The sequence below is a fragment of the Pleurodeles waltl genome, chromosome 4_1 (assembly GCF_031143425.1).
Source record: "Pleurodeles waltl isolate 20211129_DDA chromosome 4_1, aPleWal1.hap1.20221129, whole genome shotgun sequence".
Lineage (NCBI taxonomy): Eukaryota > Metazoa > Chordata > Amphibia > Caudata > Salamandridae > Pleurodeles > Pleurodeles waltl.
Genome location: NC_090442.1, coordinates 310,683,697 through 310,701,889, shown reverse-complemented (window position 1 = coordinate 310,701,889; position 18,193 = coordinate 310,683,697). Strand labels below are relative to the sequence as shown.

Below are 18,193 nucleotides of genomic sequence, written 5' to 3'. Positions count from 1 at the left end.
ATTATTATGGCAATAATAAACAAACCTTTTCCACTTATTTGCATAGCAATGTCTAGTGGCTGGTTTTCTAGCTTGTTTTAGGACTTCCATACATTCCTGTGTAAGGTGTAAGTGTCCGAACTCTTAAGACTTCAGGAGCCAAATTGCTAGATTCAGCGATGCTGGATTGGGGTGTCTGATCTGTTGATTGTGTTGAGTTAACAGATCTGGTCTGTTTGGTAGTTTGATATGAGGCACTACTGAGAGGTCTAGTAGTGTTGTGTACCAAGGTTGTCTTGCCCAAGTTGGTGCTATGAGTATGAGTTTGAGTTTGTTTTGACTCAACTTGTTTACTAGATATGGAAGGAGTGGGAGAGGGGGAAAAGCGTATGCAAATATCCCTGACCAACTCATCCATAATGCATTGCCCAGAGACTGATCTTGTGGGTAACTGGATTCGAAGTATCGGCATTTTGCGTTTTCTTTTGTTGCAAACAGGTCTATTTGTGGTGTTCCCCAATTGTGGAAGTAAGTGTGTAGTACCTAGGGGTGAATCTCCCATTTGTGGTTTTGTTGGTGATCCCGAGAGAGATTGTCTGCTAATTGATTCTGAATCCCTGGAATGAACTGTGCTATTAGGCAAATGTGGTTGTGTATCGCCCAATGCCGTATTTTCTGTGTCAGTAGACACAACTGTGTTGAGTGTGTTCCTCCCTGTTTGTTTAGGTAATACATTGTTGTCATGTTGTCTGTTTTGACAAGAATGTGTTTGTGGCTTATTATTGGTTGAAATGCTTTTAACGCTAGAAATACTGCCAATATTTCTAAGTGATTTATGTGAAACTGTTTTTGCCGAGAGTCCCATTGTCCCTGAATGCTGTGTTGATTGAGGTGTGCTCCCCACCCTATCATGGAGGCATCTGTAGTTATTTTGTATTGAGGCACTGGGTCTTGAAAAGGCCGCCCTTGGTTTAAATTTATATTGTTCCACCATTGAAGTGAGGTGTATGTTTGGCGGTCTATCAACACTAGATCTTGAAGTTGACCCTGTGCCTGTGACCATTGTGATGCTAGGCACTGTTGTAAGGGCTGCATGTGCAATCTTGCGTTTGGGACAATGACTATGCATGAGGACATCATGCCTAGGAGTTATTACTATTTTGACTTGTATTCTTTGGTTTGGATACATGACCTGTATTACATTGTGAAATGCTTGTACTCGTTGTGGACTTGGAGTGGTAATCGCTTTTGCTGTGTTGATTGTTGCCCCTAAGTATTGCTGTGTCTGACACGGCTGAAGGTGTGACTTTGTGTAGTTGATTGAGAAACCTAGTTTGTGTAGGGTTTCTATGACGTACTTTGTGTGTTGTAAACACCGTTCTAGTGTGTTGGTTTTGATTAACCAATCGTCTAGGTACGGGAATACATGTATTTGCTGCCTTCTGATATGCGCAGCTACTACTGCCAGGCATTTTGTAAAAACTCTTGGCGCAGTTGTTATTCCGAATGGCAACACCTTGAATTGGTAATGTACCCCTTGGAATACAAACCTTAAGTACTTTCTGTGTGAAGGATGTATCGGTATATGGAAATATGCATCCTTTAGGTCTAGTGTTGTCATGTAGTCTTGTTGTTTGAGCAGTGGGATTACGTCTTGTAATGTCACCATGTGAAAGTGGTCTGATTTGATGTAGGTATTTAATGTTCTGAGATCTAATATAGGTCTCAGTGTTTTGTCCTTTTTGGGTATGAGAAAGTACAGAGAGTAAACTCCTGTTCCTTTCTGTTGAATTGGTACTAATTCTATTGCTCCTTTTTGTAGCAATGCCTGGACCTCTAGTCCTAGAAGATCCATGTGTTGTTTTGACATATTGTGTGTTTTCGGTGGAATGTTTGGCGGGAATGTGAGAAATTCTATGCAATAACCATGCTGGATAATTGCCAGTACCCAAGTGTCTGTTGTTATCTCCTCCCAATGTTTGTAAAAATTGCTTAGTCTCCCCCCCACAGGTGTTATGTGTTGGGGATTTGTGACTTGGAAGTCACTGCTTGTTTTGAGGCTTTGGAACTTCCCTCTATTCTTTTGGAATTGTCCCCCTCTATATTGCCCCCGAAAACTTCCCCGCTGATATTGACTTTGATAAGTGGGCCTTGTTTGTGAGGTTGTGGGTTCTGTAGCTTGTCCTCGAAACCCCCCTCTAAACTGCGTTTTGCGAAATGAGCCTCTGCACTGTGGGGAGTAGTGTGCCCAAGGCTTTGGCCTTATCAGTGTCTTTAAGTTTTTCTATAGCAGTGCCCACCTCCGGCTCAAACAACTGCTGTCCATTAAAAGGCATATTCAGCACGGCTTGTTGTATTTCCGGCTTGAATCCTGACGTACGCAACCATGCGTGTCTCCTTACTGTTACAGCAGTATTTACTGTCCTTGCAGCTGTATCTGCTGCATCCATTGCTGACCGTATCTGATTATTTGAGATACTTTGTCCTTCCTCTACCACTTGTTGTGCCCTTTTCTGGAACTCTTTGGGTAAGTGTTCTATGAAATGCTGCATTTCGTCCCAATGAGCCCTATCAAATCTTGCCAGAAGTGCTTGCGAGTTGGCAATGCGCCATTGGTTTGCTGCTTGTGCTGCAACCCTTTTCCCTGCAGCGTCGAATTTGCGACTCTCCTTGTCTGGAGGTGGTGCGTCTCCCGAGGTGTGAGAGTTTGCTCTCTTGCGAGCTGCCCCTACTACCACAGAGTCTGGTGTTAATTGCTGCGTGATATACACAGGGTCTGTAGGCGGTGGCTTGTACTTTTTCTCCACCCCTGGAGTTATGGCCCTGCCCTTCACAGGCTCCTGAAACACCTGGTTGGAGTGTTTTAGCATTCCAGGTAGCATAGGTAAGCTTTGGTATTGGCTATGAGTAGAGGATAGTGTATTAAACAAAAAGTCATCCTCAATCGGTTCTGCATGCAAGGTGACATTATGAAAAACCGCTGCCCTAGAGACCACCTGCGTGTAGGATGTACTGTCCTCAGGTGGGGACGGTCTCGCTGGGTAACAGTCTGGGCTGTTATCCGATACTGGCACATCATAAAGGTCCCATGCGTCGGGATCATCCTGACTCATTGCAGTATGCGTTGGGGATTGCATCAGTGGTGGAGTGGCTACCGGTGATGTGTACATTGATGGTGGTGGAGATGGTGGCGGAGTTGTTTGTCTTGCCACCTTTGCCTGTGGCTGCTTGTCCTTTTCTTGAAAGGCAAGTCTTCTTTTCATTTTAATTGGGGGAAGAGTGCTTATCTTCCCTGTGTCCTTTTGAATGTGGAGCCTCCTTTGAGTGTAGTCTGGCTCCATTGATTCTAGTTCTTGTCCGAACTGATGTCCTTGCATTTGGGAGGACAACCCCTGTTCCTCTGTGTAGGAACCGGATTTCGGTTCCGAGGCTGGATGTTTCAGAATGGAAACCTTTTCTGTAGCCTTTTTCGGCTCCGACGACACTTTCTTTATTTTCGGCGTCGTGGTGTCTCGGTGCCGACCCATTTCGGTGCCGCTGTCTCGGTGCCGAACTTGCTCAGAGCCGCTGTCTCGGGCTCGAGATTGCTGTGTGCCGTTATCTCGACCGGAGTCAGATGACTTCGACACAAGCGTGCCCTTTTTCGGTGCCGATGATCGGTCACCTATTTTACGGGTTAAGCCATGGCCTGTTGGCGGTGGCGTTCCCTGGGCTTTTGTGGTCTTCTCGTGAGTTTTATGTTTCGACGTCTTACTCACTGTTTTAGGCGTTGCTTCGGGATCGAGCTCGTCCGAGTCCTGGATGGAGAAGGTTTCTTCTTCCTCCTCCAAATGCCTTTGTCCTGTCAGCGCCGACGCCATTTGCAGTCTTCTCCCTCTTCGGTCTCTTAATGTTTTCCTCGACCGAAACGCTCGACAGGCTTCACAAGTATCTTCTTTGTGTTCTGGAGACAAACACAAGTTACAGACCAGGTGCTGATCTGTATACGGATACTTGTTGACATTTTGGGCAGAAGCGGAATAGGGTCCGTTCCATCAGCCTTGAAGAGACACGTGGCCGGGCCGACCAGGCCCCGACGGGGGAAATCGATAAAACCTCAAAGGTCCACCGGAGCTCTTCAAAAGTCGGTGTCGATCTGTAGTAACTAACCCGATACCGAACGCAAACAATACCGTCGAATTTTCCGAGATTCTAACTAACTTTCCGAACCGAAACACGGAGCGAAAAGGAACACGTCCGAACCCGATGGCGGAAAAAAAACAATCTAAGATGGAGTCGACGCCTATGCGCAATGGAGCCAAAAGGGGACGAGTCCCTCGATCTCGTGACTCGAAAGACTTCTTCAAAGAAAAACAACTTGTAACACTCCAAGCCCAACACTAGATGGCGGGATGTGCAAAGCATGTGTATCTGCAGCTACACATGCCATCGAACATATATATATAATGTATAAAAAAAAACAACAACAAAAAAGGGATGGACAAAGATCTTACTCTGCAACTTGAAAATGAGATCAAACGCTTGAATAGACTGAGCCAAGCAAGCCATGTGGACTCTGTATGTAAGGAACAGATAGTGGAGAAGTAATGACTTCATGAAAGTCAAATAATTCTGTTGGTCACAGAGAGGTGCTGTTCAGCAGTGATACTGCATTGTTGTTCTGAGGATCGGGGGGTGGGGGATAATCTAATCAACAAAGCTAGAGAAACAATTGCATGGTCTCATTAACAACCATTTTTTTAAAAAAAGGCAATTCAAAAATGTTACTTGTGACAGAGTACGACCCAATTACTCCAAGCAAAACCATTAATAAATGTGTGAAATTACCAGAAAGAATGTCTATCACTAGCCACTGACTTTTATGTTACATTATGCTATTTGGCATCAGTATAGTAGTATACCAATGTCGCTAATATGTGGACGTGTCCTACTGCAGCAAGTTGGACTTCAATCATGCAATCGAGTGTCGAACAGGGTGTGTGATACATATGACAGATTACACACATGAATAGAATCATGATAAAAGCAGCAGAGTTTTACGAGGACCAAGGCAGCTCTGCATCAGCCTTTGTTCTTAGTTCATCTACCATTACGTCCAGGACAAATTCTCTCAAAACAGCTTGTGGATGTAAGATAGTGTTTTCGTCAGTAAATTTCCGCATTAGCTTTTCCGATTTATCTAACCATTTAGCCTGCAAGTGTCATGTAGTCTGTAGCTTCCAGGATTATTTACACCTCTTGGGGACGGACGAGCAGTCTCTTTTTCAGCTGGAGCAATGGGTATCATTAACAGGAGCCCTAACTTTCTAAGATTTTATGATCTTGTGGCATTCGGGGCTATAAATATAAATGACTTCCTTCAACAGTCGAGAATTCTTGGGATGCCTAAAGTACTTTGACATTTCTCAAGAACTTAAAAAAAAAAAATAATAATAATAATAAACTACTTCACGAGAGGCCACCAGTCATATTTCGCCGACACATGCAGTCAACTACACTCGGACTACCACATTACTTTTTATAGATCCACAAACTGTAGCCCATAAAAAGGAATGTTCCGGGGACTTACTTGCACTTTCCCTAAACAGTTTTGTTCACACCGAAAGATTATGCGTACATAAACATGTTATTGGAAGAAAGGACAAGCCATGATGAAAAACCACTCCGGTAAAAAAAAAAAAAAAAAAAAAAACTTGCTATTCAAAATATTTCTGGGTAGGCTAGAACTAGCGAGGCCCAAGAGAAACCAGAAAAGCAACACAATCTTTAGCCCAGGCTAACCCACAACAGCGGAATGCAGAACGAGGCGTCTATAAAAAAAAACTTAAGTTACTATATGTAACCAACACAATAGCCACCCAAGATGATTAAAAAAAAAAAAAAAAAAATCTCACTTCAGAAAATATCACAATAAGGCTACTTTATTTCCCCCACCTTCTGGGGAAGACCTTTGTCAAGCAAGAACCAGAAAGGAATTTGAACCACTCTATAAGTACGTTTCTCCAGTTTTAGCATTTTTCATAAATTCACTTGCTTTGGTCATTCCCGGTTTTCGAGCTGGGGGTCCTGCTGTTATTTTAGAACATCAGTACTTTTTAAACTCCGCTTGAAGATAACTTCCCCAAAAACGGGCTGAACGTTGGGAAATGGGGTGACAACAGAGATGACCATTCCCCAAAGCGGCCACCTCAGATTCCACAGCATAAGTGTTGAAGCATTTTAAATAGGCAGGTGGGCCACCATTCGTGGAGGAGGGTGGGTTGCATGTGAATCTATGAGAAAGAACACTAGTGAAATTTAGTTACTAAAAGTAATTCAACTCCTACATAAGATTTTTAAAAGCCACATGCTTAAATCAGAGTAAAAGTAGTTGATCACAGTTTTATGTATGCACACAGTGCATGCCAGTTAAATGGAGAAAAAGCTCAAAAGAGAAAACTCACCTAACTGAAAATGATGCCTAGAGATCTCCTGTCCAACTGCTATCTCTACTGCAGCTTCTAGACAATGATTCTGTTTAAATCTTGCCACAAAATATGTTGCCTCTTGCTGAGAACACGACCATCTGTGTATTTTCCTCAGAGTCCTCCACTGGAGGACCTTATTCAAGGAGTCAATTCAATTAACTTTATTTGGTCATATTAAAATAGACCAGAAAAGTAAAGTACAATAACATACAGCGGGCCATAATAAAATGATACAAATGAATTCAAAAGCCTTGAATATACACAAACTACATTAAAAAACACCATCACCAAAAACAGTGTATAAAATAGCATCACTTAGAGAGTCTGCCAACGGACTTCTTTAACAGATGGAAGGGCCAGAGAAGAAGAATCAAGAGTAGTTTGTTACATCTTGCACTATAAATATGATCATGTCCAAAGCTATATTTCATCTGTGTATTAAATGTACTATTTACACTGTGTTTCACAACACTATCAAGATAGCTATCCATTGGACGACATATTAAAATCGCAGCATACTGAAAGGGTGCAGCTACATTAAAAGCTACCCAAGCAGTTTCGTCGCCCTTAACACGAACTTCAAGAAGGTGTCTACGTGGTCACAGTCTCCTCAGAGTCAGCAAACTGTAGAAAGTGCAGTGCTTCTGTGCAATGGGTACATAACCAACAAGGGCTTTAAAACAGAAGATCTGTAGTGGGGAAAAAAGTACAGAAAAACATTACATGTAAAGTTCACCTGTACAGATTTCTGATCACATAGGCAGGGTAGCAAGTCTTATGACCAATTGTTAAACCGAGGGAAAGTGGCTTATCTATGGAAGAGGCTTAACTGGAACCTGAGAATAATAAAGTGCTGATAGTAAGATACATTGTCTAGCAGAAATGGCAGGATGTCCCCCAATGGATTAAGTTTCAATATATGAGGCCACAGTAGAAAGTTCCAATACCTTTGCCCACCTCTCTTCCTCACAATGAGTAGAACACATGGCTCTACGTGTTTTTTTGTGTGTAACATAGGTAATGATCGAATAGGTCTTCGGACAAATTCAACCTGCCCAGAGCCATGGCCAAGTCTACAATTCCACTCAACCAGGGAATCTCTAATCCTTGGGACAGGACCAAACAGTCCTCAATTAACATTCTATTAATGGTGAGGGTCGCATCACTGGTCAGGTTCTAAAGACATCCTCAATGTGTTGAAGCCCTAACTCCTTAAGTGTTAAAAGAGGCACTGGACGGTGGGTGAGCCAGTAGGAGGCGTCTGAATGTGTTTTCCATAGCCTGTACGAGGGATGCCGCCTGTATACCTCAAATCCCTATCCCATCCGTCACTATGCCAACACGTTTTGCACGTGATCTTTTGCCTAATTTGCCAGCAAAGAAGAAAACAGCATTAACACTCCATGCTAACTGATTGGGCCGAGTGTAGAGGGAGAAAAGAAGAGCGCAAGGACACACCTTTGCCTGATGCCCCTACGCACTCTGAGCGTCATGGAGCCCTCGCCCCCCCCCCCCCAACCCAAACCTTACAACTGCACTAGAGTCACAGTAGATTTCTCTGATTTTTTTTTTTTAATAATGGGTCTGTCAATGCGCAGGTCTTCAATTAAGCCCCACAATTTTAAATGTGAGACACAATCACAGGCATGAGAGAGGTCTATGAAACCAAAGTGCAGCGCCCCACGCTTTGCAGTAGTGTATTTCCCCAGGAGGATAGTGTATTTCCCCAGGACAAGGCAGAGACTGATGCACTGATCTTCCGTCCTGATCCTAAACAGATACTGGATGTCTAATAGAGAGCCACTCTCCTCAGCCCAAGCCTCACGGCGGGAGAGTAAAACAGGGCCCAGTACCTTCACAATAGAGTCCAGGGCAGAGATTGGAAAATAGCGGCTAGGGTCCTCTTGAATACTTTTTAAAAAAAAAAAATAATAATCGGAACGATTACCGATTTGGACGAAGACAGTATCTTAGTGGAAAAGCTAGCAGCTTTTGGGACGTTGGGTACCAAGGGAGTCCACAAATCTAAGTTACTTTTAATGAGGTCTAAGGGGACCCCATCCAGGCCAGGGGCCTTACCACTGGGACTGGACATAACAGCCACTAACACCTCTTCCAGAAAGGGGCAATACATTGGGAGGAAGAATTCCTTTGCTGCTGTCAAGGAATTTCCATCACAGCCTGTAGGAGCAGACTTCCCCAAAGAAAGTAGACTACTCGTAGCCAGATAAGGCAGATTCTAAAATAGGTTCTACAGGTTGAGAAATGGTTGGTTAATAATGCTCCAGAAGGCCTTCTGATCATTCTTGGAAGAAGCTTCATGAAGATCATCCCAGGCTCTGATGGAGTTGCGCATTGGTTGATAAATGACTCTGTACTTTGAGCTACAGGGCTTGTCAAATTTTTCCTGCAACAATGTTGTGTGCAGGCAGCAGAAAAGGACTAAAAGAATGAAGGTGGGAGCGAAGATTTGTAACGGCACACTGAAATGTTATTATGATTTCAATCAAGCCAGGTTATGCAGTCCCAGGATCAGTTCCTCGGAGGATAGCTCCCATAAACTGCACAAATCTTTAAAGAGTAAGTGATTATGAGGCCCAATCTGTGAAAACAGCTTAGAAACATCTCCTGTGGAAGCTTTGGCAGATTGAAATGATCCCTCTCATCAAGTACTCATACAGATGTGTGGGCAAGGGGGTAACCTGGTATCCTAGTCTCCACAGATAGGCTGCTACTGGAGCCATGCATTCTGTAAATATTATTGGAGACAGTCAGACAGTGAACACCCTTAATGGATAATGGCACCCGACTACTTTCTAAGAATTTTTTCAATGCTTGGGATAGATGGGGATGTGGGCATAAGTGTCCTGAAATCCAGCGATATCTTGAAACCCTTCCATGAGGAGTTGAAGGATTTCTTGCAGCGAAACCATTAGATAACTGTTTTTGAGGTACTTGTTTAGACACCTAAGATCGAAGACTGATCTCTACTCTTTAGTCTTTCCGACTAGAAATACAAAAAGCATTAAAAAAGTTTGTTATAAGGTATTTTGGTGTAGGCACCAAAGATTCCATTATCAAAGGTTATTTCAACTTACAGCACACAGAGATGTTGATGTTTTTACCTGATCGTTGGAGCAAGCGGAGGCCTCAGAGCGAATTTGGGCTTGTGCCATAACCAAACAATGTCAAGGAAGCAGTGATCTGTATTGATAGCACGCCACACCACAAAGAAAAGTGAAATTATCCTCCCTCTCCCTCCAAGAATCGAGAAAGGACGGTATACACTGCACCTGCAGAAAATCAGAGTCATCTATTCGTCTCCTGTGGTCTTGCCTGATTGACAACTTTCTTGTGTCAGGGTTGTTTTGAATACACAAATGCTGCTCTGTACTGTTGCTGAGAATATTATAGCCAGCAAGATGGCTGTTCTACCCAATGTTAGGGGATTGTGGTATGAATGCTATCCTCAGACTCACTTTCTCTAAAAACTTAAATCTCATCTGGCAACAAGTCGTCAGGAGGCAAGGCATATGATCTGGTGATTGCTACAAAATGGTTGTTCCATTCCATACCTATAGTATGAGGAACATCTTCATTTACTTCCCATCTTCTAAATCATCAGCTATAGTATTCCACTAGTATACGGAGGAACTAACTGTCTTGGGCACCAACGGCTGTCATGGACACTTCTGTGCTAGATCTGCACGATCCAGCTATTGCTGTGGCTCTTGAGGTCACTGAGGTGGCAAAGTGCAAAAGCAAGAGAGGTACTTGTATGTCGGGTTAGAAGAGGCTGCGTTGCAGGCAGCGGTTGAGGAAACTGTAGAACAGGTGGAACACTGGCTTGCTCTAGAAAGAGCAAGTAGGAGTCTCCCACCATCTGTGGAAGGTTTCTAATCCAAGTTTTAGTGTCAAGAACCATGGGCTGATCTGCATTAGTCTCCCTCCTCTTCAAAATATAACCATAGTCATGATGCCACATCTGATTGCTCCTGAAATTGCTTGAAGGAGATGTGATATTCCTCATGGATCATCTGCATCCCCTCGCATGAAAAGTTCACCTTCTGAATTTGGGACTTGAAATTTTTCCTCAGTGGGCTGTACTGCAGGCAAGACCAAAAAAGGTCTTGGCCCTCAGATTCCTCAATATCCTGCAGTTTTGGTGGTAGATGTGGTGACATTTTACTTGGCAAAGCACGTTTGGGCAGCAGTACAGTCTGACTGAATTTCTCTGAAACTACATTGCTAATACTGCCATCTCAGACAAGGTAGTTGGTGGCTTATCAATAGTGCTATCAATGGTGAGAATGCCACAGATGAGATCATCTCTGATACTAAGAGTTGATCATACGCCTCCCTTAATGGTGCTGAAAGTGTGTCAGTTAGAATCGAAGATTTAGACAGACAGATTTGCAGATGAAGGTTTAAACTGAACTGTTACAGAGGAAGGCTGCAGCCCTGGTTGCAACAGGAGTCCTATGCCCAATATATAAAGAAATAAAATAGTATGGGTTAAAAGTCTCCGCAAAAAATGAGCGGGTAAAAAGAAAAAACCTCAGCGTTTGTTATAAAACCAGCTAAACCAACAGGAAATATGCAAGATCACTTATTACTTAACGCTACTATTTTTCTAATAATTAAATTACAATCAAGTAACAAAAATATATTGAAAATAAAACAACCATGTTGGTTTGAAAGTTTAAAATATACATTTCTCATATAGTGGAGTGTTTTAGAATTGGCCAGGTGCAGATCGCCTGCTAAAAGTGCAAATGCCACATCTGGCACAGGGCTCGAAAAATCTCGACCACTTGCCATGGTGAGTTTTACTCTATGAGGTCGAGCTATTTTAGATCCTACTCTGCCCCTTATGGCAAGTGGGCAAAGAACAGGTGTTCTGTTCAGTCAGAAACTGAATTAGGAATTAAGATGCCTACAAATCTAATTCTTGTCACATTTGCTCTGTGTTCAGAGACAGAGGTCAAAAGTCAGTTTGTCTTCTTGCATTGCAAATACTTTTCCCTTTGACAGAAGTGTTCCAGGATTTTGTAATGTGAACTGTCTGACCTATGTGAAATGAAAGGCTTTTGGTATCAGGTTTTTCCTAACAAACAACATTTATATAACTAAGTTAACTTTACAAACATTTCAAAATATATTTCAGTGGCTGTGAAAGACCATTTAATGTATTTTTGTGTGATGAAAAAAATATTTTAATACGATGAAAAAAAAAAAGTCAGAACACTTGGTGATGTGCAAATGAAATGTTTTCTGAAACCCGATTTTCACAGATTATTGTTAATACACTATATAGTTTTATCAGTAAAGCTGCAAGTTATTAGGAAGGTTTTTGGACATTCCTTGGAAATGTACTGTCTATAAATGACAGTGTGCTACCACATCATGCTTTACTAATATATTTATTAAAAGTGAGTGTTTAAACAAACTGAGAAACACTCCTGCCTTGATGGCAAAGCTATTAGTAAACTAAGAGGCAAGTCATGCATGGATCATGTGTATCCTATATGTGGGCTAGATTTATTATACATGGAGCAAATGTTTAGTGTATTTATTCAAACAAAATATGATTTTTCTTACAGTAGAAATGCTGAACTGACATATTTGAAGGTGTGCTCATATGTGAGAATGAAGAAATTGATGACTGTAAAATACAATATTTGCCTAGGATCACACAATTTGAGAGCCGTTTCGAGGTCAAGTACATTACAGTTAGGTCAAGTAGATTATTCAAGCTATTCGACTCGCAGGTCTGGTAACATTTTTATGATTTTTCAAGGCCTGTGGCAAACTTGTCATTCACCCATCCAGTTCAGAAATGGAGAAAGTGTCAGGTTTCCACCGACTTAAGCCTCAGCTGACTCCACCAGCTGAAACTTGACTGACAGGTAGTCCTCCATAGAGCCCTCTGTCAATTTATGATGAGAGTATACCCCTACTAACAGTGATCAATCCGATGTAAATTTTTCCTGGGTGTGACTGCCAGGGAAACCTGCGAGTTCTCAACAAGAAAACAAAAAAAGATGACCACAGCATGCAGGGGGAAAACACTCAGTGGAATTATTATTATTTATTTTTTTGCTTGTGCAGACAACCCAAAGCAAAACATACCAAATAAATGCCATGATAATATGGCCAGCGTTTCTTTTGTGCCCAAAGTGCTTCCCCTGCCTGGTGAAGGCGGACTGTGCACCATATTATAAATAACCCCTATAATCACTGCGGAAGTCATTAGCACATTCAACAACTATACCTGGGACCAGTGCAATGAAGCTTTTTTTTTTTTTTTTAACTCATTGATGAGAAGAGGATTTAATATTGGTCAAAGTAAGTAATATTCAATTTTCACTGATTACATGCTTCTATTTCATGTGCCTAGTTAGCAGTAAATTTAAACAGGTTATTTGTCAAAATTAGTACCCAAATATCAACTTTCAAAAACACTCCAACTACTACTAACCAGTGATAAAAACACTATCATACCTGTAGCACAAAGAGCAATAAATGTTTGTGCGTGCTTTCGGATCAACAGCAACTTGTCCTTAGGTAGAGGCAGCTTTTTTAATATGTGTTCAATAAAATCATGTGGAGTAACAGCTGCAAGATTCCATTTCAACTTCCCTAAAACGACCAGCTCCCACTCCTGGGGAAAAAGGAGAGTCATTAGTTTAAAATAAAAATATAAACATGCTTTGCCAAAAATTCTCATATCATAGCTACGTTTCATTTCTTCGTCTGATTTCAATTTTTCTTCACTGCCCGATTGTGGTCCGTTACAGTAGCTTTGTCTGAGGCTAATTGGGCTTTAACGTGAGCCCTGTCTTTTGAAGGCATTTTGAACTTACAGTAGAAACATTAACTGATAACATGCGGAAGGGAGTTGTGCGTGCACTTGACATTTACCATCGTATTAGGATTTTACATGAAGAGCTTGCCCAACAAGTAACCACGGCGTTTTGGGGAATTCAGTATAAACAGATGTTTAGTACAAGGTTTCAACTTAAAAACACCTCACCCGACTCACAACATGGTTTATCAGATCAGTTGTATGTATACATAAACATTTAAAAAACGTAAGCACTATTCCTACAATACTGGTATAGTTAATGCATGCAGCAATGTAAACTAATAAACGTATACGTTTCACCCAAGAGAAAAACGTATTTATTATTTATCCCTTATCCTAAACACCAGTTTAATAAACTACAAGCTTTAATTACGATGAGTGTGCTCAACTGTAATGGTGCGATCTAATACAAATTAGGAGCGTTTGGTCGTATCAGATTACAGCTGCCATATTTTACTGCATTGAAACGGATTGGATTGGCTCCGGATATAATCACAAAAATGCATCATGGTGCACTCCGAAAATGTCAGTCCTTATCAAAATAAATAGGTATTTCGCCTTGAAGATGCTGCTCCACTGGGATACATATGGCTGATGCATAGCTGAAATATCTTAGCGTCATGGGAAAACTATTTGACTAAGTGATCGCGCTTGTTTCACTCGCGAGTATTGCATGCATGCGACATTTAGGCTTTATTTTGCAGTCATAATGTTTTTTGATAGTTCACTGCAACACGTGCTTTAAATGGACAGGTGCCCTCTTAAGTACCTGCAAATATGAAAGTGAAAGTGCCAGAGCACTTCAGTAGGCGCGTAATACTTTAATGGTCGAGTACCTCTACTTCTCAGAGGCAAGCAAATACTCTGGACACCGAGTATCGGACTTTCTAAACAGCCATTTCAATTACCGAGTGCGACGTTAATCTAATACGTTAACTTCGAAAAAAAGAAGTACAAGTTGAAGGTTTGTATGCCCAGAAAACCTGAATCTAAAGAATGTATAATACCCAAACAGAGAATGCGAATCTTACTTAAACCTATTAAAGTTAAACGTTCAAATAATCAAACCACGAAATTGCATTTTAATTTATTTTGGAGAGGCATGGATGCAAGATCTTCATTCAGTCAGCTAAGGCTCAGAAGACAAGTAATCCTCATTTACTACATATCACCTGCCGCAAGATGGCAATGGTGGTTTAGAAATTCCACGCTGAGACGTCTGAAGCAAAGAGGCAGTCTAAATGAACGTCCCAGGCGATCAATCTAGGACCTTTCAAATTGATGCAACCACCACTTACATAAAATATAGCGCACGTGCGCAATGTATACGCCTGAGGCAAATACACCATGCTTGGCAGTAAACATTAACCCTTACAAAAACGAACATATTTTTGGCACACCGAACGAAAACTGTGGCATTAACTATTGCACAAACTTTAAACTCGGCCAGTGTCAAGCATTGACAAGTATTAGGCGTAAATTGTAGGGGTGATTGTGTTGGGTAAAAATAGGGAGTAACCACCAGCAGTCCAATCTTAGTAGAAGTGAGAAATAGAAATACCACAACTGAATCAGTTTTACTCTCATATTCTGCAAGGCAGGAGCTATTTAATCTTCACCGACTTTCCCCCGCATTATGCAACCTGTACTTGTCACCACTGCAGAATGACCAATTAACAGTAGTTAATACACCGAGCAGAAGGCAAATAGAAATGCATGTCATCGTTAAAAAAGTGCTGTAATCCGACCATTACTACGACCTTTCAGTGGCCGTTGACGTTTTCATCAACATTTCACCAGGAGTTACAAAAGGCGTAATCACGTATCATTCCTTTTATCATGCAAGACAAATTATTATATATTTACATGAAACATAAATCCTGTAACACGAAGAGCGAACGACACAAAACATTTATGAATAGGACAAACATGGGAGTGTTTACCAGCAGCTCTTGGGGTCTGACAGAATTGTCAGTGTAAATGCAAAGTTTTTCTGCAGTGAGGGGTATTGTCTCTTTCAACTTGGAAGCCAGGAACATGCAAACTGCCCCCAGCAACTGTAGGTGGGACTTTCTGGTGGGCACCACATCTAAAAACCTATCGAGGTAATTCATTGCCAGAGGGAAAACCTCTTCTTCGCACTTCTGTTCTTCGCAGACCTGAGGTTTTAAGGGGACAGATGAGAGAGAAAGAGGACTGTTAAAATAACGAGCCTAATGGATGGAAAAAGTTAACATACAATAATATTTTAAATCGGGAAAACACGCCGCTCTCAGTCTGTTCGTATCTCTTTGTTTCATTTACTACCAAACGAATTCCAGTTAGAAAACGGTGAGTGTAAGCCGTGTGACTGGTATTCGTTTCTGTATGAATGGCGGCATTTCCTCTTCCGTCATATTTTCAAAAAATATTTTAAATATAATAAAAGGCCTCACGAGATCGGTCTTTGCGGCACAGCCTTCTGCGGGGTATTCCATATAATTCCCGACAATTGTAAAAAATCTACGTGGGGCAATAGTGGGTGAGAATCGATGAGAAAGGCTGTGCCACCGGGTTGGGACCGCGAACGTCTCGCGTGGTCAAGCGGACAATTACTTTTAAAAATTCATTAAAAATCAAGGGAGGGTTGGCCAGAGAAGCCCCGTACATGAAAACAAAGCGGTGGTTCTGGGCTACCATGGGGTATCCTTTCCGGGCCGATGAGGGGTAAAGAGGGGGAGTACGGAGCCGCCAAAGGAGGGGTGGGGTGTTCGCGGCGTCTCGGGGACTGAAGTGGACGGGTCTCACGGATTGCAGCGGGGCTCCACGAAGATGGGCACCCTCGAGGGCTCCTACGGGATGTGAACCAGCGGCTGCAATCCTTCCCACTCGTGGGAAACTCGTGGCACCATACAAAGCACCTTCTGGAATCGACACCCCCGCCCTACAGCTCGAATCAACATGGCGAAACATGGCACCTCCTGTATACGTGGGCACACACTTTATAAGAAAGAAAAGGACGCTTTTGTGGCAATAATGTTAAAATGCTTGGGGTGTGATCCCCACAGAGGGAAAAAATGCATGCAGCACTGCCCCTCCTGGCCGCCAGCCAGCCTTCCCCGAGGGGACTTTCCGAAACTTTTGCACTGGAAGAGCAGCAGCCGTCAGCCCGGAAGGGAGGCCGGGGAAGGGCAAAATGTGCAAATTAAATACAAAGGGTTAAGAGGTGCCTTTTCGGGGTGGTGGTGGGGGGGCGCACGGTGAGGGTCGGTCACTCGGCGTGGACTCCGGGTGGTCTTTGGGAAACAAACCTCCAACATCCATGTGGCCAGCATCCTGCGCATGTAGGGCTGCACGTCCTTCTGCACGCACTTGAAGTAGGAGCACCGCGGCAGGTAGAGCTCCTCGATTCGCAGGAGGTTGAGCAGCACGCGCTCGTCGCGCAGCAGCGCCGGGTCCGGCCGGGCTCGCCTCACAGCCGGCGCCTCGCAGCACAGCAGCTCCATGGAGGGGCCGTGGCGGTGTCTCCGGAGACGCGCTACTGCCGTGCGGCGCGAGGCTCGCCCTCCTCCCGCGAGAAGTGCGGCGGGGCGGCTCGGCTTCCTCTCAGCCTTTGGGAAGCAGTCTGTGACGCAGGCGGCGCGAGGCCGGTTCTCTGAAGAGGGCAGCAGCTGCCCAGCTAGACGTAACTTCAAACGCCTCCGTCCCCTTCCTCTTTGAGGCCCCGGGACAGGGCGCCCCGCTCGGCGACACGCTTCACCTTCTCCAGGCAGGATAAAACAGGAGACAAAAAAAACACTAATTCGCGGTGTCCGTTTCTTGTTTTACTGTAGCCATTGTTCTGGTTCCGGGCGAGGGGCTTTTTGAAAAATAGTAGTCACTTTCCGGGTGGGCAGATTGTGGTCGGTTCAGTAGTTTACTTATGGGAAGTGCAGGGCAGTCGTGGCTGGAGGGCGAGAGCTAGGCAGAAAAGACAGGCTGGTTTGCAAGAGGTAGCGACGACCTCCTCCCTCGGCGCCTCTGACTCGAAACGCAGTGGCCGCGAAGGCACTTCCTGGGACGGGCTTCTTTGACAGGCGGCCGGTGCGGGCTGATAATACTTTCTAGGAAACAGAGCCGGCTACGAGGGACAGGTCGGCAGCAACACGTCTGCTCCTGCAGACTCAGCAATCGCTTGCGTCCCCCTTGCGACAGGTCATGGTCTCTGCGTGGGTCAACTTCTGGACCTGCTTAAACTTACACCATGCCCGAGTACCCCACGCTTGCAACTCCTCGCATTTCAGCGCTTCAGCCACGTGGTGCCTCGGCGGAGAGGGGTCATGGTGTAGCCACAGCAGCTGGGGATTGAATCTTGGCAGCCAAGGACCAACTTCCTCGACAGTTTTTTTTCTCCCTGTAATAGTTCCCTTTACAACTGTCCCCAGTAGCGTCGCGTGAGAATAAACGCTTACGGTGACGAGAAGGCTGAAGATTCAAGAAAGAATCTCTTTAACAAAAAAAAGGGCGTGGAGTAGTCCCGGTCAGGTTGAAGTGGACTGGAGCACCCCTCAATTTGCATATCCAATGGCTCTAGCTGCTGCCTCCCACGACAGTCGCTGCACGCCGTGTGTTGCTGGGCGAGAGGTTTTTTTTTTCTTTGAGGAGGAAACATTCCGCTCTAACTCAAAACGAGACCAAGAAAAAATCATGTTTATTGACGGACCTTTATTGGGTCTCCTGACAGTAAGAGAAATAGGAACGCATTAAGCTACGTATGTTTTTTCATAGCATTACATTTACCGAGTAATTCCCTTTTATTTCATACAAACTGGGATGACCTGGCACAAACTACAGATGTTAGTATTCTTACTTGCAAATAATAGCTTTTACTTTACGTGCTTGCCTTAAATCGAGAACTGCA

The 18,193-nt window shown here is 43.5% G+C and overlaps 1 protein-coding gene across 2 annotated transcripts in view; it reads right to left on the bottom strand.

Moving 5' to 3' along the window:
* CCND2 (cyclin D2) overlaps positions 1-17,789 on the bottom strand; it is a 65,606-nt gene extending 47,817 nt beyond the window's left edge. Inside the window, exons 1-3 of one of the 2 annotated variants that reach the window (XM_069228407.1) lie at positions 16,605-17,789; positions 15,258-15,473; positions 12,951-13,110 (exon numbers count right to left, since the gene is read on the bottom strand). In XM_069228407.1, coding sequence (XP_069084508.1) covers positions 12,951-13,110; positions 15,258-15,473; positions 16,605-16,799 — 571 coding nt within the window. In that variant the 5' untranslated portion in view covers positions 16,800-17,789. Of the gene's footprint in view, positions 1-12,950; positions 13,111-15,257; positions 15,474-15,990; positions 16,495-16,604 lie in introns of those variants that run through there. The other variant, XM_069228406.1, reaches the window with a different exon arrangement.
* Between the last annotated feature and the right edge of the window lie 404 nt (positions 17,790-18,193).